The sequence below is a fragment of the Anolis sagrei genome, chromosome 6 (genome assembly GCF_037176765.1).
Source record: "Anolis sagrei isolate rAnoSag1 chromosome 6, rAnoSag1.mat, whole genome shotgun sequence".
Taxonomy (NCBI): domain Eukaryota; kingdom Metazoa; phylum Chordata; class Lepidosauria; order Squamata; family Dactyloidae; genus Anolis; species Anolis sagrei.
In genome coordinates, this window is record NC_090026.1 from 71,520,121 (window position 1) to 71,542,287 (window position 22,167).

The 22,167-nt window shown below is 38.7% G+C and overlaps 1 protein-coding gene across 1 annotated transcript in view; it reads right to left on the minus strand.

The window, feature by feature from the left end:
* BMPER (BMP binding endothelial regulator) overlaps positions 1-22,167 on the minus strand; it is a 207,029-nt gene that overhangs the window by 106,312 nt on the left and 78,550 nt on the right. Inside the window, exons 7-8 of the mRNA XM_060781627.2 lie at positions 7,841-7,940; positions 1,083-1,192 (exon numbers count right to left, since the gene is read on the minus strand). Of these exons, the coding sequence (XP_060637610.2) occupies positions 1,083-1,192; positions 7,841-7,940 (210 nt within the window). The remainder of the gene's footprint in view (positions 1-1,082; positions 1,193-7,840; positions 7,941-22,167) is intronic.

Below are 22,167 nucleotides of genomic sequence, written 5' to 3' on the forward strand. Positions count from 1 at the left end.
CCACATGTACCAGCATGGAAGCACCTAAACAACTGTTTTGCAATCCAGACGGCTGATTAGCCTAACACCACATTGACACAGGTATCCTGTCCTCCTGAGGACCACCACCACACAGCTGTTTCGCCAGCCAGAAAAAAATCCCCATCAGAATCTTGCTGGCAATGCCACTCCTTGTGATAATCAGAAGCAACATCATTAACAAGACTCTGACAGGGAGTTGCTTCTGGATGGTGAAACAACAGTGGATCTTTTTGACAAGTGGATAGCCCTATTCAGCTGTCCACCCATCAAAAACATCGTACATCACTCCAGAGTTTCTTGGAAGCTCCAGAGTAACTTGCAATTCTTCTTGTGATGGATTAAAGCAGTGTTTCCCAAACTGTGCTCCCCCAGATGTTTTGGACTTCAGCTCCCAGAAATCCCAGCCAGTTTACTAGCTGTTAGAAACTGTGGGAGCTGAAGTCCAAAACCTCTGCTGGAGCATAATCTTAGAAACTCTGGATTAAAGGATGGAAGAAACATTTCTGCTGCAGAACTGACTGTACATCATCTGGATTATTTGGTTTCAAAGTGAGAGTATTTTATTTGGCCTGTGAAGACACAGGGTAAAAAAAGCAAAGTATACGTAAATAAGTCTGCTTCCACTGGATACATAACTAAGATAAAGAAGTAGAAAAAGTAAAGCCAAACCTGAATGTGTCAATTTTACCAATAAGGAACTCTACCTCTGTCTCTAACCTGTTGCCCATGGAGACATACAGACATACATACTTTTATGAAAGTATTTCTCTATTTTCAGTATGTTTAAAAATGGTGGAGTTATGACAGCATATTCACTTTAGTGGGGATGATACTGAAACAGTAGCAAAACAGGAAATAAATCAAGAAATAAAAAAAAATCGTATCCATGGGGTCCAGAAAGAAAGCCCATGATCTTCCCATTTCTATAAAGCCCTGTTTCTTACTTTTAGATGTGTAACTGCAAATCAGTGGAAGAAAGCATCTTATCCTCTGAACTATAAAAATGTCATTGCTGCACTCTAAAAATAACTTAATTAAGAGATGGGTTATTACTGACTCACCCTGCATGTACATTTTGTACAATTGTCATATGCAAAGGAGGCTCCGTTGTCATAAACATCACTGTGAAAGAGACAGCTTCCAAATGGGAGATCAAACACTTTCCTCTGTCCTGGATATAAATAACAGGAAAAGAAACAGAATGTGGTTGAAGGGGAGTGACATTGCTAAAAAGATAATTGCGATTACTGTCATAAAGGGCTCATCTGCCACCAATTGTTGGGTGCACTGTTCTATTTAAATTTCTTTTTTAATAGACTGTTATTTTCTCTATGGTAGACTACAATGATCTAAGACAAAGATAGGGATCTATAAATGACATTGAAGTGCCTGTTACACACCTTAGGAAGTAAAGGAATTCTAAAGCAATTTATGGATGTATGAACAGCAAAGTGAAAGATATGCTTACAACCAGCAGTCATCCAGAATCCAAAGCAAAGATTTTAGTTCTCAGTCCTCCAGAATGACATACCTTTTAAATGGCAGAATCCAGGACCAGGATCCAGTTAACTAAACCTAAGTCTTCCAGAGTTGTGATATACTGTGTCTCACTTTTTTCCCTCTCTCAGGGTTGGGAAACCACAAGGTTTAGGTCACAAGTAACAAAGGAGGGAGTGACATGGCTTTCATTTTCTGTACTAGACGGCACATACAGTTTCTTAATCTGCCCCAGGAAAATGGGATTCTGAAGTAAATTTGTTGGGACCCATAAAGAAGTCAGCAAACTAAAGAAAGGGCATGGATAAAGAGATTATAAAGGAGGGAGAATGAGAAAAAATACAATACTTTTAAGTGGGCTGGGTGAGAAAAGAGGTTTTCAAAAAAATTTGTGTTTCATTCTCTCCAAAACTCAAACCAGGGATATGGAGGGAGAAATTAAATTATAGATGAGACTTTTCACCTTTCCTTTGGTCTGTCTTTTAATAATGCTACAAGAGTAAAAACACCAATTTAAAATTAAATGTTTTAAACACTTCCCTTTCAATGTAAATGCAGTGTAGCTTAATAACGATTAATATTTTATTTTATTTTCCTACAAACTTGCTCTTCTATTATTACAATGCTTCACTACATTCCAAACTGAGATACATCCTAGTTTTCAAACTGTTCTAACAGATCCTACACAAGCAGGGCATGAAGACAGTCTCCTCCTGTTGTGGCACTCCTGACAATGGAAACCACTGAATCTGGGCTGCCAAATGCCATTATAACTTGTAGTCATAGATATCCTTATCTTACTTGTAGTTGTCCTTTTTAAAGAAATGCACATTTTTCTTATCATATGTCGAGCAGTGAATTCCAAAAGCTATTTTTGTGCTAAATAAAAAGGTACTTATTTTTTCTTAAATCCAGGCCCACCTTCTGATAAATGCCAGATTCTACAAGTCAGGTTGGTTCTACACAGACATTGTAATCCAGTTTGGAAGTGGATTAAAATGAATAAGTTTCACTGCACAGCATCTACACAAACACCTCAGGAACTGGATTGAGGCTGAGAAGGTGGCCATAGTATCAGTTGATTGTGGATCAAAACCAAAAACTGTGTGTGTGTTTGTTTCTTAATCTGTTTTCTGAGATACACTAATGCGCACATCCATGTCCATTTTGGAGAAGTGTAGGATCATGGCGGGGCACAGAAAATGGGAACAAAGCGTTGCAAAGTGAAAATTCTCATGGGAATTACGTGGTTTTCTCTCTCAGGAGAGTAATTGTTTACCTTCCAGCCAGGTGTGTTTTGGTGTTTTTAATAATGCTTTAGCTCTAGCCATGTCTTGACAAATACACCATATTTTCCGGTCCTGGTTTTGAGACCTACATGGGATATATACTGTGAATCGCAGCACTCTCTGGACTATCCTCCAAAAAATCAGGTGCCCTAACAAATTTGTGGACATCCTGCAGCTCCTCCATGATGACATGACGACAACAGTCTTGGACAGCAATGGCCCCCAAAGTGACCCATTTAAGGTGGAATCAGGTGTCAACAGGGATGTGTTATTGCCCCAACCTTATTTTCTATCCTCATCGCTATGATACTTCATCTTGTTGATGGGAAGCTTCCCACCGGAGTGCAAATCTTTATCAGACAGATGGCAAGCTGTTTAACCTCAGCAAACTGAAAGCCAAAACCAAGGTTACAACAACATCTGTTATAGAACTCAAGTATGCTGATGACAATGTTGTCTGTGCACATTCAGAAGAAGACCTACAAGCCACACTAAACACCTTTGAAAAAGCATACGAGAAGCTCGGCCTGCCATTAAACATCGAGAAAACCAAAATGCTCTTCCAGTAGTCACCAGCCAATCCCTCTCCAATGCCAGAAATACAACTTAATGGTGTAACTTTAGAAAATGTTGACCATTTCCGCTACCTTGGCAGCCACCTCTCCACAAAAGTCAAAATTGACACTGAAATACAACACCGCCTGAGCTCTGCGAGTGCAGCTTTTTTCCAAATGAAGCAGAGAGTGTTTGAGGACTGGGATATCCATAGAGATACCAAAGTGCTTGTTTATAAAGCTATTGTCCTCCCAACCCTGCTATATGCCTGCGAGAGGTGGACAGTCTATAGACGTTGCATGCAACTCCTGGAACGATTCCATCAGTGCTGCCTCTGAAAAATCCTGCAAATCTCTTGGGAAGACAAGCGGACAAATGTCAGCGTGCTGGAAGAAGCAAAGACCACCAGCATTGAAGCGATGGTCCTCCGCCATCAACTCCGCTGGACCGGCCATGTTGTCCAAATGCCCGACCACCGTCTCCCAAAGCAGTTGTTCTACTCCAAAATCATGAACGGAAAACGGAATGTTGGTGGGCAGGAAAAGAGATTTAAAGATGGGCTCAAAGCCAACCTTAAAAACTCTGGCATAGACACTGAGAAATGGGAAGCCCTGGCCCTTGAGCACTCCAGTTGGGGGTCAGCTGTGACTAGCAGTGCTGTAGAATTTGAAGAGGCACAAATGGAGGGCGAAAGAGAGAAATGTGCCAAGAGTAAGGCGCGTCAAGCCAGCCCCGACCGGGACCACCTTCCACCTGGAAACCGATGCCCTCACTGTGGGAGAAGATGCAGATCAAGAATAGGGCTCCACAGTCACCTACAGACCCACTGCCAGGACACTACCACTTGTAGGATCATCAACCTTGGACTATGAGGGATCACCTAAGTAAGTAAGTAAATATTCTGTTTGGCTGCAGCTCATTATCTGGCTTGTTCAGGACTTTCTAGTGAATTTTTAAAGCTTGATGTGCTTGATATGCATTGGGGGTGGAGGTGATTGGGGGAACCATCCTGTTCCTGAGCCAGTTTTGAACTGCATTATAGTGTCTGTATAAAATCACACTCAGACAGTCATTTTGTCTTTGCTTAGCTACACAAGTTAAAGAAGGGAAGAAAGGCAGGTGTGGAGAGCAGGGGGAGAAGTAGCAGTACTAGAAAAAGGTGATGATAGAGATTTTTTGTGCAGTTAGTAAGCATGTAAAAAGGCTCAAGAAGCTCAGATCAGATGTGAGGAAATGCATACGTTTTGAAAGTTAGGGAATCCATTATTTTAGACTACACATCTTTTAAAGTGAAGAAGCTCTACAAAGCTCTGACTAACCACTGAGGGTTTCTCATACTCTTCAGTGCAATGGAACTCTTTGTTCATTCGGGATATTCCACAGCAATGACAAGAACAGGGGAACACTTTGCCTGTCTGGTCTTCTTTTTGTCCACCACTGCAATTACACATAAGGTACTGCTAGTTTGTATGTGCAAATATGCACCTACATGCCACAGCTATTCTTTTACGTCAATTTGAACAATGCATATGCTAGTCTAGGGCAGCAAATAAGTGTTAGTTCATCTGATGAAAATAATAATAATAATAATAATAATAATAATAATACCCTATCACTATTTAGTTATAATGTATTGAAGCATTATGTTCAGACATTGTGTGCCTTTAACTCATTTTATCTGCTTTGAACAGACAGTCAAATGATCCCCAGCTCCACTGATACACCTAGTTTTTAAATAGGCGCATGACTTTTAAATGGCACATTATATCATTCAAAACAATATCCTTGATGTAATGTTTTGAGTTAGAAAGCAGTAATCACTAAGTGATGATGTGCACCAGCCCAGAAGATAATTCAGTACAACTTTTATGGCATGCCAGCCAAATCTTGCAGGATATGAAAAATCCTAGTCAACGCCAAGACAGTCCTATGTAAATCAGTTCAAGATGTTGAGAATTCCCATATGGGACAACACATCCTTTGCACTGCTGTATATTGCATAAAAGACACATTATATTGGTCTGGCAGTGCTGCAAAGCCACTAGAGTTATCTAGTATGTTCACTAACAAAGCTTCCTTCTCAACCACAACCTCCTTAAAGGCAGTTATATCCCACAATCACCCATCTAGATTGCAGGTACACAAAGAAGCAAAGCATTCTGCAACCCCCAAACAGATGTGGTACTGGATCCAACCTATGTAAAGATATAATTTAAGGATTATCTACACAAGCCCCAAAAGTTGGACTCACTCTTTTTTTCTTTTCTTTTTTTGAGGTTTCAAAAAATATATAACATTTAGGATCGCTTCCACACAACCTTCCCTGCCCTTTAAGAATTCAAATAAAAATAAAAATGATATAAAAGACACAGTTGACTTCTCCCCTTTCTTGCCACAGCATCTATCAAGATGATATAATGTACTTCGATTCTAATTGCTTTAACTTCTGCTAAATATAAACAAATCTAGTTAAAATTTCTTTAAAATGATGGATCAGGAGATGGGAGGGGGAGGAGGGAATCCCCACAGGGCCCACACCTGGAAAGATCTTAGTTTAAGGTCCAGAACTTTCCAGGAATTTAATTAATGCGGAGTAAACGAGAAAAATCGAGTTTTCTCTACATTAATTTGCTTTTACTTGAGGCATCATTTGGACACCTCAGGTAAAAGCGAGACAGATCCCGTGTTTTGGGCCTGTCTGGAAGGGTCCTTAGATACAGTTTAAGTTATTCATGCAGGCTTTGTTAGTCTGTTTGAGAAAAGTTTGAAAATGTATGCCTCTCCTTACATCTCCCTATCCTTGTTCTAGATGGAAGGGAAGGGCTAGGGAAGAGAAAGGGAAAGGGAAGAGAAAGAGAAAGGGAAGGGAAGAGAACGGGAAGGAAAGGGAAAGGGAAAGGGAAAGGGAAAGGGAAAGGGAAAGGGAAAGGGAAGGGAAGGAAAAGGAAGGAAGGAAAGAAAGGATGGGGAAGGGGAAGGGGAAGGGGAAGGGGAAGGGGAAGGGGAAGGGGAAGGGGAAGGGGAAGGGGAAGGGGAAGGGGAAGGGGAAGGGGAAGGGGAAGGGAGGAAAGAAAGAAAGAAAGAAAGAGAGAGAGAGAGAGAGAGAAAGAAAGAAAGAAAGAAAGGGAACATAAAGAAGGAAAGGAAGGAAGGGGAAGGACAGGGAGGGAGGGAGGCCCTTCATGGCTAGGGTGGCCAGCCTGACTCTGGGCTACTCCCTGTAGGGCCTGGGGGCCATATTGCCTGCTGGCAGTGCCTCTGCGCCCCTAGGCCACACTCTATGGGATCCCCACTGCCATCACCATCAAGTTGCTCTTTGAGGAGGGCCTTGCTGGTGCCGCTGCTCCTGCCCTCCTGGGTCCGCCCCACATACCCCTTCTACCACTATTGCCAACAGAGCCCCTGCCCTCCTGCACTGCCCGACTTGCAGTGGTGGTGTTTCTGGCACTGGTGCTTCTGGTGTTTCAGAAGTGGAGGAGCAACCAGCCAACTGGGCATCCTTTCCCGCTGCCATGCACTTGGAGGGGAAGGGAAGCACAGACCCCTGACTATACTTTGTAGAGCCCTAAGGGCTCCATGGACCATAGTTTGAGAACTATTGATTTAATGCTTTGACTATGTTTATAATTAAACTGGCTGCACTTCTTTACCCATTATTGTGTGCCTTCAAGTAATTTCTGGTTTATGGTGGCACTAAGACAAACCTACCATGACATTTGCTCTGATTTGAGGGATTAGCCATTGCCCCCTCTTAGGCTGAGATAATGTGTTTTGTCCAATTAATATATGTGGCCAAACAGGGATTCGAATCCTAGTCTCCACTTGTAGTTCAACACTCAAACCACTACACCATGTCTGCTCTTTGATGGTGCAACTTGGATTCATAACACAAAGTAGGAGGCTTGAAAGTTAGGCCTGGCAAATAAATTCAAGTAGCTTATTCATTAAGTAGAAATGGATCCTTGAATCCTGACAAAAATAAATTCCTAATTGTCTATCCTGCTTAGAAGCAGAAAGTGCACTCAAATTTCTCCTAGCTCAGACTTACAGCTTTCTTAATGTCCCCCTCCACAATGAAAATATTTAATTATTTTTTTAAAAACTCATCACAAATACTTCAATGTCAAAAACACTGCTCACTTCAGAGGGAGGAGAATCACATATACAGTAGTGATCTTTGGAATCCGCTTGATGTTGACTCTCCAAAATCTATTGTACAGCTCACAGCTGAACAAAACAAGCATACATGACTTATTGATAAAAATGGAATAAATTATTAGAATAATAACAATAGCAGTGACAAGAATAAATATGAAGATGCAAGACGTTTCATATAACTATACTCTGTATCATAAAAAAGATTTGTGTTTTCATATTTCTGTCTATAGCTTCTGTTTAACAACATAACACTCAGACTTCCACAAAATATAGTACAATTCACATGGAACATGCAATACATTGGTGAAGACAATACTCACCCAAACATTTTGGACAACACTGTCCAGTAGGAGTGTGACTAAGATGCTGAGGACATGAAAGAACGGGACATGCTTCTTGTATGCACTGTGTCCTGCCCCCCTAAAAGAAAATGAGGCAGTTAGAAAATACACACATATTCTGGTGACAACATAAATATGCAACCTAGTCTAAACATTTTTTTTAAGATGCCAACTTTAAAGTTTGGGCAATTCATTCCACGTGCTTCTGGATGTCTCAAGGACAATATGTAAATTGCACCTAGGTAACTCATGTTCAGCACTAAAGAAATATTATTCTTTTTATCTCCCAAAATGTATTATCCATGATTTCTTATATTTTACAAAATTTATTCCACAGTTTCCAGTTTGCATGATTTATTCTGGTTTTGCTACTCATGTGGCTGGGACAAAGAAAAGAACCCTCACATACATTCAGTGAGATTTGTGTTAGGTTTGGAGGAAAGCACAATCAGAGAACGAAGTATTCTGAAAGCATAGCATATGTTTTCTACTACTACTACTACTACTACTACTACCTAACATGTGGGGACTAGGAAATTCCTTTTGAAATTAATATAGACAGAAAGAAATCTGAAAAGATATAATTTTAAAGAAATTGCATGATCATTTTCTGTATTCATAAACAATTGTGATATAGGAATATACAGTACACAGAGATACCGGGGGGGGGGGGGGGGGAGTACACAAGAGAGAGAGAGAGAGAGAGAGAGATCTGTGCATCTTCTATACACATGCTGAATAATATTTAATGACAGTTTATGACTATTTTGCCTAGGCACAATCTGAACTCGACTTAAGTCAACCACATTTTAGTTGTTTTAATCACCCCAATTGTAACTATATATGAATGTAGTGCTATTTCTTCATTGATTCAGGTGCAAAATAATCCTACAAAGGGAAACGGAAGAGTTGGATAGCAGGCCTGACAATATCTGCAGAATCTACATACTTTGATGTGGACATACAATAGCCTAAATTCTAGTAGACCTCTTACCATTTCAAACCAACCAATATAATACCAGTTAAACTTCTATATATGCCAAACTATGACTCATGGTCTACAAGACTCATGAACATAGAACATAGAACAGAAGGACCCTTCATGCACTGACACCATACAAGCAATTATTGAGGATAAAGAGAAAAAGAAATTTCCCAAAGAAATATCAGTCTATACAAAATCTTGTTTAGGGGTAGTGAACTGTGGTCCTCCCCAATCTCATTTTTATCTTAAGAAATGATGAAGACAACCAGGGGTGTAAGTCTAAATATGAATTAGCACGGGTCTGAGAGATGTATCGATTTCTATCTAAACTATTTTGTGACTATCCAAAGGGCTCAAATTAATTCTTAGTTTAAAGAGAGAGAAAATGTTCCAGATAATCCCATCGAAGCTTCCTGTGCAGCCTATAGTATAATTCAAAGTAGCAGAAGAAGACTGCCCTTGTTTCTTTCCATTCCCTCCTGTAGGGTTGGGTGAAATCTATGCTTTCAGTCTGAATGCAATCTGCAGCAGCTGAGGTTAACTGAGGATAAAGTGTAAATGTAGAAGGTGGAAACAAAAACTGGGACATTTCTAAAACAGTTATAAAACTAGGACAGTAGATGATTAATTAGGACAGTTATGGTATTGTGCGTGTGCCAAATTTGGATTACCTATGACATCTATTATGAAACAAATTATATCACACATATATATAAATATACAGAGAAACAGAGAGAGGAAAACAGATATGTTTTGACACTGATTCCATTGCAGGACATAACAATGGACTTCATGGACAAAGTTGGGTTGGTCTTGATACAATTTTAAGAGTTCCTGTTCATGTAGCACAATCTTTGAGACATTAGAACCCCAAGTAATTCTGACATTAAGGTTTTTGCGGCTGCACCCAGCTGCAAGAAACTTTTGTACTGTCCATGAGCTAACAATTTAGTTCAAAGTGAAGCCACTGAATTACAGACATCTTTCCCAACACTGGCAGATGTGCCAGAGTGTGCGATGCCAAGTGCCAAATCAGTGCTGCTTTTTGGTCATCTATTCCAAGGACTGTGCTTCCTGAGAACACAAAAATACACTTCAGCATATCAGGCTTACAGCCAAAGTGCCTCGTAATTGTGTCAAAGAATTTGTCTTAACAGAGAAATTGATTGAAACTTGTAACACAACAACCTAAAATATTCTACTAATTACTGTTAAAACTGTATATAGTGAATAAATTACTACAATTTGTTTTTATAATTCATTAAATTCAGTACTGCTACCTAAAGTTCTATTACAATACCATACCAAATGTCTTATCACAGTTCAGAACCAACTGTGGATTGTGGATAGCCATCTTGTCAATACTCTGTTTCATGAACTGTCTCCATGATGTAGCAGGCTATAAAGTACCATAATAACCAAAACTGTAGCTTCTCAAAACAGGTTGGGTATCACTTATGAAAAATGATTGGGACCAGAAGTGTTTTGGAGTTTGGAATGCCTGTTTTTGTGTATTTTATTTAGTTATTTGTTTTATTTATATTATTTGTTTTTATTCCACCTTTCTCTGGACATAGGAACTCAAGGCAGCTATCAATAAATATGGCATTATGCAAATAAAACAACACACATGTATTAAAATATCAGTATAAACATTTAAAATGCAATTAAACCCTTTATGTTATTAAACAATTAAACGTAAAAGTATTAAAATACATTAAAAACCACACGGCCACCCCAAAATCCTAATCACACCATTTCAGCAGCTTGCCCCTCATCATTTCATATACCAAATGTCTGATAGTATATGTATGCTTTCATCTCCCTGCAAACGGCAAGTAGGGATGGGGCCATCCTGGTCTCTCTAGAGAAGGATTTTAGCAAAGGTGATTTTAGCAAAGGATTTTAGCAAAGGTGCCCAGCGACAGGCAGAAGCTCCATAGCCATCTCAATAGTAAATGGAAGACGATACAGGCTCAATCTAGTCCCTTTTTCCTACTCTGCCAAGTGCAGGGGAAAGATGATCGACAGGTCTGTAGCCAGAAAAAAAATTCTGGAAGGGTTGAAACTCCCCCTCCCCCAAGATGACTTGTCAGGTCCATGTCTCCTGTTCTGGCACTAGATCTCAACAAGGCCCTGAAATTACCATCATTATGCAAAGGTTCTTCACAGATAATAGGTCTTTAATCTTTGTTCCCTCTTGTCAGACACAAAGGACAATAGTTTACACAATTGGCATAAGGTTTTTTTTAATGTTTTCTTCATCTTCTTATTTCCTTTATCATGATGACGGGTTACATCAAGGCATTTTCCACTGTAAATTAGGAAGACGTTTTCACCCAAGCACAAATTGTTCTGGTGGTGCTCTTTTTTTTGGTGTCCATTAAAGACTTCTATTTCATTTTTCCATTGCACAAATGGTTTAGCCACCAATGCACCAAGCTTCTGATGACCACATTTACCCTCAATGTCTCCTCCAAACACCACAGCATACTTCCAGAGCACATCTTTTACATGAAATGAGTAGGCTAACCAGGGAAATATGCTGAACCATTTGGGTTGAAATCTTAGATGCCTCTTCTTATCCACAGGAAATATATCCTGCCAATGGAATCTATGGATTTTGTAGTATTTGAGCTTTCACTTGTCATCAGAAACAGTCTTGTTCATATAAAGTCTAATGACACAGCTTCTTCTTTTTGCTCCTGTTCCATTGCTTCCTTGGCAGGGCTTGGATTAGATCAGTGGTTCTCCACCAATGGGTCCCCAGATGTTTTGGCCTTCAACTCCCAGAAATCCTAACAGCTGGTAATGGATTTCTGGGAGTTGTAGGCCAAAACACCTGGGGACCCACAGATTGAGAACTACTGGATTAGATGAACCAGTGGTAGACACCTCAGTTTCCACAGTTTCCTCAGTTTTCACCTGCAATCCAGGTCAAATCCCCTCTCCCTTGCCACCACCCTGCACCTTAGGCTTTGCCTGGCGGCTGTGGAAAAGCCAACTTGGTCGCTTCCACTATGTCAGCTATTGCTTCTATTGCAATGTAGATTGGTAGAAAGGTAGGTAATGACAGTGTGAATAATCAACATTTGGTTGAGATAGTGCTTGTAGTTCTGGGGAGACTCTAATTTTTGTTTCTCATATTTTTCACATGAGGATTTGGTTAACCAGTTAACATTCATGAGTAAACCAGGTTTTTTTTAACCTGAAATTTTGAGGGGTTGAATCCCTAAACCGCTCCCTTGTCTATGGGCCTGATGATAGATGGCACTGGGTGGTGTGATCTGTCTGTCGAAATTTATCTCAAGGTCCACCAAAACCCGGAGTCTTCCCCAACTTTACAAAACAGGTTAACTAATTTTCCCTGCATTATGAATTGGAAGTCCCTTGACATTGTTTGGACATGAGGAGCATAATCTGGTCCAATTCAGGGTCTTCCCTGTGTGACAGAGGAGGGCAAGAGCAGAATGTTTTACTGCAGTTGTACACATTGCTGATTTTAAATGGAAATGTAAAAACTTCAGTCACTCCTCCAAATGTATATATGGTGATCGCAATGCATGTAGCTTTGCAGCCACAGACTATTATAATGAAACCAAAGGCATTTCCCCCCATTACAGATCCTTCCTGAGTGAATCTTTTCTCTTTTTTGCCATTGCTCTGTCTCCTATACTTTAATTGAGCACTATGGAATTGTTTGCCTTAATGAACTATGGATTACAATAAGCTGTCAATGCACACAGCCACATCCAGCTCACACACTTCCGCTTAAAGAACATTTGCATTCCACACTTATCACTGATATAATCTCCGGAAAGACAGGATTTCACACATACCACTTCCTTCAGTACAGCTATCAAAGGGCTGCCTTAACAGGAAATCCTGCTTGTTCTTCGAAATATGCAGACATAGGAGATTGGAAATAGTAAACCTCATGCAGTAATAGACATACTTAGTAAAGGCCTGAGAACATTTGCAGCAAACTTCACAAAACTAAAGTATATTTACAGAAACACAATATTCATATGCTTTGTTAAAAACAACCAGCTGTGCGTCCACATTACTAAGTGTCAGTAGCACTGTATCTGTTACGGATACAAATTCAGGGAATATGTTTGATCCCTGTATAATATATGCAAAATCAGATAATGCAGACATGACTACTAAAGTAGTTAATCTCAAACCATTTTTCCTTGGAGTCAATAAACTACTCCTCACTGAATGTGTTTTAGCTTCATCATAAATTATCTTCGGATCACAATAATATGGTAATGTGTTGGATGGAGTTTGCTTGAATTGCAATAAAAGCTAACCAAATTATTGCAGCATAAGCACACTCTTAAATCAATGAGATCCTAAAGGCTCAAATTCCATAAAATTTTATGTTCTAATTAAAAGCATAATTGTGCCCATGTGGAGCATAATGTTCTATTAACAAAGGCTACTACACACCAGAGATAATGTAGAACAGATTCAATATAAAGGATGGCTCCTAAAGTTTTCATTGCCACTACAAAGAGGTCTACATAGTCAAGAGCTGAGTTAGAAAGTACATAGTTTAGCCAATTTAGAAAGTACAGTTGTACAGGACATTCCTCAGCTTGATTATTTTCCTTTTTGTTATGTAGTATGATAACAACATGCTATCCTGCTATACAAAATGAATTCAAGGAATCCACAAGTCTTGAGTGGTTTTGTCTTCTACAATTTGATTATTACATTTAGATAACTGCCATTGTCATTTTGGTGTTTTACTTTACAGAGAACTAGAAATCAGTATCACCACATTTTCAAAATAAAGGTCTCAATGCCTGCCTAAAGCCACTTGATTCTCCCATCTTAGGGAGGGAATCATGGCCTTTTATATGCTATATGGTAAGCAGATGTTCACCAGATGAAGATTTCCCCCACTACTGTAACTGCTGAAAAGTTACTTCTTTTGTATTTTTTTCCTTAGAATTATTTCCCCTTTGTTTAAAGGAAAAGGGAAATCTATCTAGAAAAATGCCTGACAACTTTTACGTGATCTATCAAATAAGCCCCAGAACTAAAACAAGATATTTTCCCATCAATTCTTTGTCACTTTGCTATATCAACTTTTAAGCTTTCAATGGGATATAAGTACAGTACAATTAGCACAGTGGGAGTCCAATCCAATATAAATATGACCTGTTGCATGGTCTCTTTGTTTATTCTTTGTAGTTCCACATTCAGAACATCTTCCTGTTTCTTGTTATCCCATCTTTGTCTTCTCTTCATTACCTTGCTTTTTTTCACACTCAGTCAACAATAAGATGTAGGTTTGTAGTATCAGATCTACATTTCTTATTGTGAAATTGAAAATATAGTATATGGGACAACATGTTTTCTCTAGTCTAGTAGGCAAAATGTATTAAATTAGATGAAAGGTAAATGGTAAAATCCATCTTCAAACCCCTTTCTTCAGCTGGGAAAAGAGTGTGGCAAATGTTTTCAAGGGAAGAGTCCGAAGTTTAGAAAGGAGATTCTCATTTCCTTAAACTAGTGATAAAACTATTTTCTCTCCTTTGTTTCTCAGCCATGTTGTTCTTAGCTGTATAAACTGTTGGAGTTTTATCAACTGGGATTACATACATTTTAATGTGGTGGTACCAGTCAATCTTTTAACAAAGAATAAGAAAATGTCACCTGAAAGTGAAGATTGGCTTCATGGTCAAACCATAACTATAGGCCACTGGTTAGCAGACGAAATATCATCTATCCACAATGACAAAATAATAGCTGTTGCTGCGCAAAAAGCAAGTTTAGTGTTGGAGCCAAGTGCCATGTTTATTTAGATATGTGCCTCACTGCTCTTCTAAGTGGAAGCTGATGACAGACGTGTTTTTAAGGAAAAAATATTAACTCTAGAGATGTCCACATCTGTTCTTTTTCAGTCAAGCCTTACAGAATCACACCTCATTTTTCAACAGCAAAGAGGGTCGCTTTTTTTTTTACTACAGAGAATCTAAAAATACTAGTATAAATTACTGGTACCAGTGATTGGCAGCTTTATTATAACACCTCTAAACCAATGTGGTTCTGCATAATCATGGTCATTTTGTTTATGAGGTCTCCACCTGCATATTGATATTCATAGCAGCATAGGAAGCATTTCAACTTATCTCAGTCTCCATAAATAATTTTAATCATTTTTCATCATCTTCAAAGCAGCTTTCCTATCAAACCACATTGTCCAAAGCAGAGCTTGGAACAGTTATTTTGAAGGGGAAATTATTCTCAGAATCATGCAGGCAGCATGTTCGCTGGGTTGTTCTCAGTATTTGTAAGACTCCCAAAAGTAACATCTTAAAGTTTTACTTCAAGTGAATCCACATATGTAAATAAGGCCGTGGTTGTGCACTAGTAATTTGCAGTCTACTCAGAAAGGAGAACCATTGAGACCTATTTACTTTATCCATTTTTAACTATCCCTCTTTGTGGCTTTTTTCTTCTTTTTCCCTCTATGACAGTGGTTCTCAACCTGGGGTCCCCACATGTTTTTGGCCTACAACTCCCAGACATCCCAGCCAGTTTACCAGCTGTTAGGATTTCTGGGAGTTAAAGGCCAAAAACATCTGGGGACCCCAGGTTGAGAACCACTGCTCTATGAGCTTGTCTACAGAAGCTTAATAGCTTGCCCACAGTATGTAGTACTTCTGGCTGTCCCCACAATGTTCACGTAAACCAGGTTATCCCTGTGGTGTTTAACCAGACTTAGTCCCATGCCTACAGTAGATAGGAGATGATTTGGAATTTGCCCCAAACCTCAGAGTACCTCACAGCTTAGGCAGTGTGGACAGCAGAAGAGGGGCCAACTGGGACCACTGTCCACATGTGCCCACATGTGCTCATCAAACAGCTACAGAGCTTCAAAAGCATTTCTGGTTGTTGCATGCACCTCATACTGATATCAGAAGACATAACCAAGGAGAAGGAGGGTGCCTTTGATGTCAGAACAGAGTGCTCACTATTGTCAGGAGTTCTCACAGTCATCTACAGCCATATGACAGTAGTACTGACAGGAATGGTAAGATGATGATCCAGTAAAACTGATCTTGGCCCAGTTGAACTGTCTGGACTCCACTCCAACATCAATATGGGTTGCGGGCAGTGTATGTGTGGCCACCTTCAGGGTCTCCAGGGCCAATCCAGAGCATTTCAGTGTAGATGAGTTCTCTATCTATGACAGTTACTCAATCATGGGCAATAGCTTCAATTGAGATCTGCTACATCTTTTCTTCATCAAACATAAGATTATAAGAAAACAGTACCATTTCATTTCCATTGCATCCAAATTAGGGAAAAGAACATCCTGTTACAGTGAAATAAATATAAAGGTTCTTCAGCTGAAATATCTAATATTCCAAAAGAGGTACAATAAGAAAAATATTACAATTTCTTTTGGGGACTTTGTACATTTCTATATCCCTGCTAGCTCCTCCCCCCCCCCCCATGCAAAACTGGAACAGGTTTCCTCAGGCAAAATACTTAAGGAATATTGAGGGAAAGCTAAAGAATTGTATTCCTCAATAATATTTATTTCCCAATAATGCCTTTTCTAGTATGTTCCCACTGATGCCTTTTCTGTTATGATAAATTATCTTACAAAGTCTTCTGCAAGTCTTACGAAAATAATTGCACCTTATAATACTCTCATTAACTCAAGATTGTTCTTAAGTATTCTTCCTCACTGTATTCTTTTTCTTATTCCACGCTGTAATGCAAAACTCATGAAGTCTGATTATGGTTTTTTTTAAAAACTAAAACCCATCCCAGTGAACCCCAACCCATTAGATAAGTACAATGAAACCTTGTTAGAGTAAAATCTCCAACAGGAAATTTCGTAATGCAGGGAATTCTCATGAAGAATTTTGACTTATTCCCAATGTATTTCACAGGCAAGGTTAAATTCAGTCTGGTGTAAACAGGTGCTACTCCAAAGAAATCAGTTTTGAATCAATACCCACTTTCCCTGTTCCTCTCTCCTCATCTTTCCCCCACTACTAAATTAAGCAGAGAAAGAGGAAAAGGTGTAATGGAGAGAAAATGCTCACATTCATTAAGATGCCAATAAAGTGCTCACTCTTCAGGTAAATACTTCCCACAAATTGTATCTTGCATCCATTAGATTTCTAATTCTTAGAAAGAAGCCCTTTCCTGAAAGTAAATCTCATAAATTAAACATAATGAAGTAACAGATGTCTAGCTATTTTTAAGCCAGAGAAACATTTAAGAAATTGTCATTCAACATATAGTAAGAATTGCTAAAACATCTGCCACAGATCCATTGGGTATTAAAAGATGCAGTATTTAACCACAGGGAGGGTGGGGGGAGATGAGAGACCATGGCAAGTACAAAAGGAGGCCTTCAGCAAGCCTAAAGGGGGAAACCTGTAGCTTAGTGCTGTCTGCTCCACTGAGTGCTATAGTCATCATATGAGCAACAGACACATGTGAACCAAGACTACGACCTTACTCATCAACATTTCAGGTCTGAGTCCGTGCCTTCCAATATCTGGCTTACATTTTCTCACTGAATACAACATATTTCAGAGAGCAATGGATGCTCTCAGAATCAGACAAAATACACTAACTGAAAATAGTTTACTTAAACCATATTAGCCTATTTGTCTATCTAGAACCATACTATTGAGTGCTGTCACAACCAGAGTGTTTCCAGATCACTTGTAAACTAATTCTTTTATACGTAAGACCCAAGGGACTCGAATTAGAGTTTCTCTGTGGTAAAACGTGTTTGCTCTATCATCTACACAAAGATTTCTACTTGGTGAGAATATGCAAAAGATTTTTCAAAGAAAACAGAACCTATGCTTTGCACAAAATCGCTTACAGAACCTACACTTTTGCACAGAATTACAAAACAAAATACTTCTTTTTTGCTGTTTTGATGGTCTTTTAAAAAGCAACCATTTGTTCACTGGTTCTTGCATAAAATAATCAACTACAAATCATAATCTATATAAATAAAAATGTAATGTTCATTTGTGGGATTAACAGAACTCAAAAACCACTGGACAAATTGACACCAAATTTGGACACAAGACACCTAACAACCCAATGTATGTCCTTCATGGAAAAAAATGACTGTGTCATTTGGGAGTTGTAGTTGTTGGGATTTATATTTCACCTACAATCAAAGAGCATTCTGAACTCCACCAACGATGGAACTGAACCAAACTTGGCACACTGTTCTCCCATGACCAACAGAAAATACTGGAAGGGTTTGGTGGGTATTCCCCTTTGGTTTTGGAGTTGTAGTTCACCTACATCCAGAGATCACTGTGGACTCAAACAATGATGGATCTGGACCTTACTCTACACGAATGCTCAATATGCCCAAATGTGAACACTGGTGGAGTTTGGGGAAAATAGAATCTTGACATTTGGGAGTTGTAGTTGCTGGGATTTATAGTTCACCTACAATCACAGAGCATTCTGAACCTCACCAACGATAGAATTGGGCCAAATTTCCCACACAGAATCTCCATGTGGGCCACAGCAACGTGTGGCAGGGGACAGCTAATATTTGATAAAGTTATTGCGTGATATTTTATCAAATGTTTGTGCAATGTACATTAACGGTTTTATATAAAGCAATGAAATGGAATAATTTCAGACTATTATACAAGATAGGACAGGAAATGATATTCTATGAAAACATAAGAAATTAGCCATTGCAACATGAAATGTACTTTTCCATTCTCAGGCTGGCTCTCTGCCTGATTTGACAAGAACTTCAAAAGAGGAGAAGGATAAAGTGTGAAGCATAGAATGGGAAAGACACTCTTCCATTCCTACAATAGGGCAAGAAGCAACTAATTAAAAGGAACTGTGAAGTAGACAATTAATGTCTTTACTTCTCAGAAAGTAAGAGAAGAGCATTTCCATGGAAGGAAAGTTCATGTTCAAGCATACTTAGTTGTTGGGTGTCTACTTTATCATTCTTACAAAAAGATAAGTCCAAGGATATTAAAAAAAGGTTTAGTCAAATAGCCCTTCTTTATTAAGAATCATGCAAACCTATTCCTCTTCTTTCTCCCTCTCCATCAACAGTGAAATGAATACATCAGAGACCTCCACATTTTTAATATTCTATATCATTGCTCTTAGTTTGGATAACTTTTCGAAAACGTTTTAATAATGGGCATGTGTCCCTTTATACACACGTTGACTAGGACTTAGATCATAGATAGTAAATGCCAATTGTTATCAGCGAACTTTTTTCCCTGCGAGGTCAGTGACTTGCCAATATTTCCTGCTAGAACTTGAGAAGCAAATATGCCAAAGCACTCTTTAAAGACATTATTCTGACAGCATCACAACAACCTGTATATAATTAGTATGTCACATGGAAGAACCTTATCATTCCTGCTACCTTAAGAAAGCTCAAAATATTCCTAAGGATCCATCTCACCCTGGATATTATTTTTTAAAAATTATTACTATCTGGCAGTTGGTATAGTAAGTACATTTTATTGATTAGCCCATTTGACAAACATTTGACAAACACATACACATACACAGAGGGTATAGGATGATAAAAAGGACAAACAGGCTGAGAAATAGCTTTTACTTAGACATACGACTATATTGAACTCTATGGTTTCATACAGATGTGGCATTAGGGGCTGTGCAATAGTGAAAGGGTGATGTTTTGCTTTGTAATCCTACATATATAATGTGTATTGGGCATGGCATTTAGTTTCGTTGTATAATTACAATGACAATAAAGTTATTCTATTCTCTTCTATATCTGCATTAAGAAAGTGTCTGCAAAATTTTTGGCTGACTATCAGAATAATACATTATTCTATAAACATGAACTAAACTGGTATCTTGTTTTAATTACATTTCACAGACTTTAAATGAATTCTTTTTTTTTCATAATGTTCTCAATGGAAAGAGTATTATAAAATTCTGTATCTTCAGAACAACTCTGATGCATTCTTTTGTGAGACTACTGCAAATTTTATCCTTGAGATTAATAACTTTTAAGTATGTTTTCTTTCTATCTGTGACTTCCTCTCGTTGTATATACCTGTGTTGTATGCCACTTTTGTTGTTGTATGCCCAAAAGGCTGTGTTTGACTTTAGATGGCATCCCAAATATTTACCAGTGAGATCGATCATAATTTTCTGAAAGACTGCTTTTTCACCATTCTTAATTTTGGCTTGTAATATGCAGCTACATAATACTGTTGGGTCCAAGATGCACAGAACTCATGTGAGGCATCAGGGAGACCAATGCAGGCCAGGCAACCTGATTGTATGTACAGAACACATAACTCAGAATATAACCTGTAACATTCCTCAATGTACATTGCAAAAAAGCACAAAAACATAAAGTACCCTAGTCACTCCTTAGTAGATTTGATGTATTTCTCATATGCCTCTTCACTTAGGAGTTCATCACCTTCTAAAGGACTATCCACAGTCATCTTGATAAGCCAAGATTTGATAGCAAGATTTGCTGACAAGTACTGGATTATCTGCAAGGGCAGTGTTAATTTCTGTAACTTCTCCAGTGAGTAGGGAGTAGAGGTTACTAGCGGCAAACTCATCCTGTTTGTTCAACTTTATTCCAATTTCTGGAAGACTACAGTAAACAACATCTCATAATGCTTCCTGTACAAACTTGCTAATTCCTACGGTACCAATACTGTTTTCAACCAATACCCATTCATTCTTGTCTGTGAATCGGTGGGAGGCAGCGAGCATCAAGGCAGTGCTGGTGCTGAGCAGATAGGCCTAAGGCAGTGGGCAGAGGCTGCGGAAGGCCTCCAGGGGCAAGGAGTCTGATGCAGTGCCCACCACTGCCAGCGTGGCCCACTCCAGAGAGAGAGAGAAACAGACATTTCAGACTTTAACTCCCAGAATGCCAATGGTACAAGATGCCGAGTATTGAAATCAAATATTCTATATATTATTGGCCTTATTCATATAAAATCTGAATAAATTTAGACAAACTTTAGTCCAAATACCTCCTGTTTTCTTATATGCAAGGTTTATGAAAACAGGAATCATATTATCACTAATAAGGTTCTCAATTTAAATGGAAGAAAACAGTCAAAGCATTTGTTTTGACACAGTTGTCTATAATCTCAGAATCATGCCACATTCTATCATGTCTAACTAGTAGATGGACTACACATTACAAATAATTATATACTAGTATATCATAGCATATTTTAGCCTATTCACCATTTTATGGACAGAAGTATTATTACATTTTAAACAGATTAATTTCTTTCCATCGCTCCATCTCTGCCTTTATAATTTCAGCTGGGCCTGGAATTTGTAAGAGTCGTACACAGGATTCCTACAATGTTTTGAAATGAGACATGACTTTAAAACTTTTGGTATACTTCAGTGGTGTACAGTTGAGTGAAATATTTGCACAGATATAAAGCTCATGGGACAACCAAAGCTGGAGACTATATTTCACAGGGTTTTGTCAGGAGATAGCTCTTGGCTCTCTGAAAGCCAGAGAAGACAGAAACAGGAAGGACAAGTCAACATTTCCAAGAAGGGGTGAAATGCACCTGACAATAAACAAAGCAGAGAATGATTAACATTACAAACAACTTCAAGTCTACGGCAAGTAACCTGGAAGTGCATGAACACTATACTGGAAGAAACATCTCAACTGCAGATCTGTGGTTGTCTCACAGACATTGGAAATATACCACTGCAAGTTGCCCTAAGTACAAGAGACATAAGACAGCAATATAGGTCTTTCTTCTCAGCTTTTGAACACTGTTAAATGGCAGAATGTTATTCACTCCGTACTTTAAAGTATGTGTTTTTCAAACTGTCACTGAAACCTAGCAGTAGTAAAAGTCACAGCCGTGCAAGTGATGCAGGGAAAGCAGTTCACTAATATTCCAACTCTATGTTCCTTTTGTTTTTGCCTTTAATAAGACCCTGGAAAGAAATAAGGACAAAACCCATAAAATCTTTTCGGATACATATATTTTTTCATTAAATGAGTAATAAAACTGTTGAGTATGCGCAGCAACAACAAAAAAATGAAGCGCCAAATTTGGGAGTCATGCACAATGATTACAAAACAATACTGTAATAAGAGAAAGTGTCTGGCTGTTTAATATAGGTATACAGGGATTCTTTAAACAATAAAACATGGAAGGCACCCTCATCTGTTTTCTTTTGAATTTGCTTTAAATTTAAGCAAGTAACAGCAGATGACTCAAAGACTAATCTTGTACTTATACTGGCAATTAAATACAGCATTTGCTTCCTTCTGCTCTTAAACCCC